At 37.2% G+C, this 3,400-nt stretch overlaps 1 protein-coding gene across 1 annotated transcript; it reads right to left on the bottom strand.

The window, feature by feature from the left end:
• LOC127094567 (uncharacterized) lies at window positions 1-1,080 on the bottom strand. Its single transcript, XM_051033386.1, has one exon. The coding sequence runs from the start codon at window positions 1,078-1,080 to the stop codon at window positions 1-3; it is 1,080 nt and encodes a 359-aa protein (XP_050889343.1).
• Window positions 1,081-3,400: the final 2,320 nt, after the last annotated feature.

Genomic DNA, 3,400 nt, shown 5'->3' with positions numbered 1-3,400 from the left:
TCATTGATCTCTACGAACATGCTTCGATCGCCACACATGTGATTGCTTGCGCCGGTGTCGAGGCACCATTTTTTTTCTTTTCTCTTCAACTTGGTTTTGGCACGCGAGCAACAAAGTTTCTTCTTCTCTGTCATTTTCTTCTACAAAGTTAGCTTTCTCCACAACTTTCTTTGAGAGTCTACACTCAGATGCATAGTGACCGATCTTGTTGCAGTTGAAGCACTTGATTTGTGATTTGTCACACCTCGACCATGAATTTCCTCTTCCACGACCTCTTGTTGCTTGTAGATTCCAACTTCTTTCTCCATTGTTAGAGTAGTTGTTGTAACTTCCTCTTCCTTCTCCTCCATGTCCTCGTCCACGCCCACGATCTTGGCCACGACCTCGTCCTCTTTGGCTCTTGTAATTCGCATAATTTGCTTCCTTTATGTTGAGTTGTAGTAGTTGCTCCATAGCCTCCTTTTGTTTAATTTTTCTCTTTTGTTTTTCTTCGTATGCTTGTAAGGAATCCATGAGTTGCTCAATAGTCATGGTCTTTAAATCCTTGTTTTCTTCAATGTTGGTAACAATGAAGTCAAAACTTGGATTTAAAGTGCGAAGTATTTTCTCCATGACTTTTACCTCATCAACATCTTCACCATTTCTTTTAAGTTGATTGACTACGACCAACACTCGAGAAAAATAATCAGAAATTGACTCGGACTCTTCCATAAATAAACGTCCGAAATCACCTCTAAGAGTTTGAAGACGAATCTTTTTCACCTGTTCCACTCCTTTGTTGCAAGTTTGAAGTTTATCCCATGCTTCTTTGGCCGTTGTTGCGTTGGAGATCTTCTCAAATGTATCTTCATCCACCGATTGATAAATGAGGAAGAGAGCTTTCTTGTCTCTCTTTCTTGACTCCCTCAATGTCTCCTTTACACCTTGGCTTAGCGAGGCTTCATCTTGCTCATTGAAGCCTTTCTCAACGATATCCCCCACATCTTGAGCTCCTAGTAGCGCCTTCATCTTGATACTCCAATTATCATAGTTGTTCTTTGTGAGCATCGGCATTTGAAAAGGGAAACCTCCATTCGCCATTTTTTTAGGACCTTGAAGCTCTGATACCACTTTGTTGGAAATAGACCCTTTTGTGTTTAGGAAAGTGTGTGGGAATATTAGAGGCTTGAATAAGAACTTGGTAGGGAGGAGAATTATTTATGGAAGAGAGAACTTTGTATTTTTGCTTGATTCAAAAGTGTTGGATTACATCTGTATTTATAGTACTCTAAGGAGAACTCTAGACACACTAATTCTAGAGAGTTCTCAACTCTAGATATTCAAAGAGTATTCTAGAAAATATTACAATCTTAATAGATATCTAGATACTCTAAATACTACAAGACTTTTCTAGAAACATTATCCAATATAAACTAAGCCCAAATAACTAAGTCCAAAATCAAATAATAAAATTAGGCTCAAATCAAGTTTAATATTTCAATTGCTTCCTCGTGCTTCCCAGTCTTCTCATCTCAAACAACAAGAATTGAAATCGCTCGAATCTTGCGCATCCGGATCTTAAGTTTGTCAATCATCGTTTTTACCAAACCATCGGCATGAGAGGAGGATCGAGCTATGAATTACAGTTGAGTTGAAGAGATATCTTACCGTAATTGCGTGTCGGTGCAGTGGATCTCTGGGAATCAGTAGGTACGTTCAAAGCTTCCTCCTCCTTCTTCTACAATCTTCTTGTCTTCTTCCACTTCGATCGTGTGAGGGATGGATGAGAGAGACCAATTTGATAGCAGAGATTGGATTCCAATTTCCGGTGAGCTCTGCGATTCTGATTTCTCTGTTTCTGCTTCCAAAAAACTGACCTGTGATTGAAGGTGAATGAGTGATTTATAGAGTGAAGGTGTAACTGATTAGGGCATTGGAGTTCGGGTAGACGGTTACAAACCCGGGCATCGTTATCCAAATTTTTGTTAAAACTTTGATTAGAATCTGTTGGAACTAAATGGACGTGAATCAGAAGAAGTGGTGAAGGTTCATCTGTTAGTTACGTTAGTTGTTACCGAAGAGTTATTTTGGAGGAACCTTTTCTGTTGATATTAAGTTAGTTTGTTATAGCATTGTTACTGTTAATTTGTTTTTCGTCAAATTGGTGTCGGCTTTAACAGGGTGAGTTATTTGCAGGGTTAATGCCGTGAAGGTTCGGAGGTTGCTTCTTTATGCGTTTCCGTTGTTCGCCGATGTCGCGGCTCTAATCATGGTGTACTGCGTTTCATTTGGCCATGCTAGATTTCTGTGATACGTTTTTTCGTTTCTGTTATCTGCTGCAAAGTAAACTGCCTTAATGCATGCAACTCCATGGCTTGTATTGCTGCCAACCTTTTTCTTTTTGTCTCAAGTGATGCAGATATCTGGATTAGTTGTATTGGCATGTGGTTTAGGATATCTAGGTTTGTCCAGTGGATATGGATATTTGGATCAATTGGTATGTGACTTAGTTGTATTGACATGGTTTAAAATCCCAATGATAGAATCAAATACCTAAAATTCTATTGGAATTACAAATTTAAAAAAAAAACAAAATTCAAATGAAACCAAATAAAATAATTGCCAAGATTTAATCGAAATTAAAAATCAATTAAGACCAATTTCTATATTCGAACCAATAAAAATAAATCTCAAGATTCAAATAAGATCAATTTCAGAAATCAATTGAAATTAATTAAAGTCAATTCCAAAATTTAATTGAAATTAAAATCAATTAAGATCAATTACTAAATTCAAACCAATACAAATAAATTTCAAGGTTCAATCATTCCAAATCTATTTGTAATTAGAATCATTCACCTGTAGTAGGGTCAATTTAAAAAACATAACACCATGATGGTCATGACAACAACATGCGGTGGATTATGGATATTGGCCGACTTTGGTCAACTATTTGACCAAAAAGTCGACAAACGATCAAAACGGAAAGTAGGTCTCTAACCAGGGTTTTAGAAGTCAATATAAGGCTCACCGAAAAAATCAAATAGGGTTTTACATCCCCTGCCGCTAGATGAATACCCGAGCTGAGGTTTCATCCAGTCCATGGTCCTGGTTTCACAAGTCAATACATATGCATGGAGTATGAAGATATGCATGATTATTCTCCTAGTTAAGGATTGAATGAAAAGATGAATTTGGGAGAGCAAATTTTGGGGTACAACAATTAGCATTTTCTATATCAGTGTTAGTTAAAAATATGGTATTAATTTTGCCATGAATTGAAATTCATCTGTGTTAAACTCCGTAGGTACATGTTAGAATATTGAGAGTTGGCTTGAAATTTAACTCATTTTTGTGAAGGATCTCAGCATTTGTTCTGGTAGGTGCTCATCCCCCATCCTGGATAACATGGTCGCTTCTT

The sequence above is a fragment of the Lathyrus oleraceus genome, chromosome 6 (genome assembly GCF_024323335.1).
Source record: "Lathyrus oleraceus cultivar Zhongwan6 chromosome 6, CAAS_Psat_ZW6_1.0, whole genome shotgun sequence".
In the NCBI taxonomy this organism is placed as follows: domain Eukaryota; kingdom Viridiplantae; phylum Streptophyta; class Magnoliopsida; order Fabales; family Fabaceae; genus Lathyrus; species Lathyrus oleraceus.
This window is presented reverse-complemented; position numbering and strand designations above follow the sequence as displayed.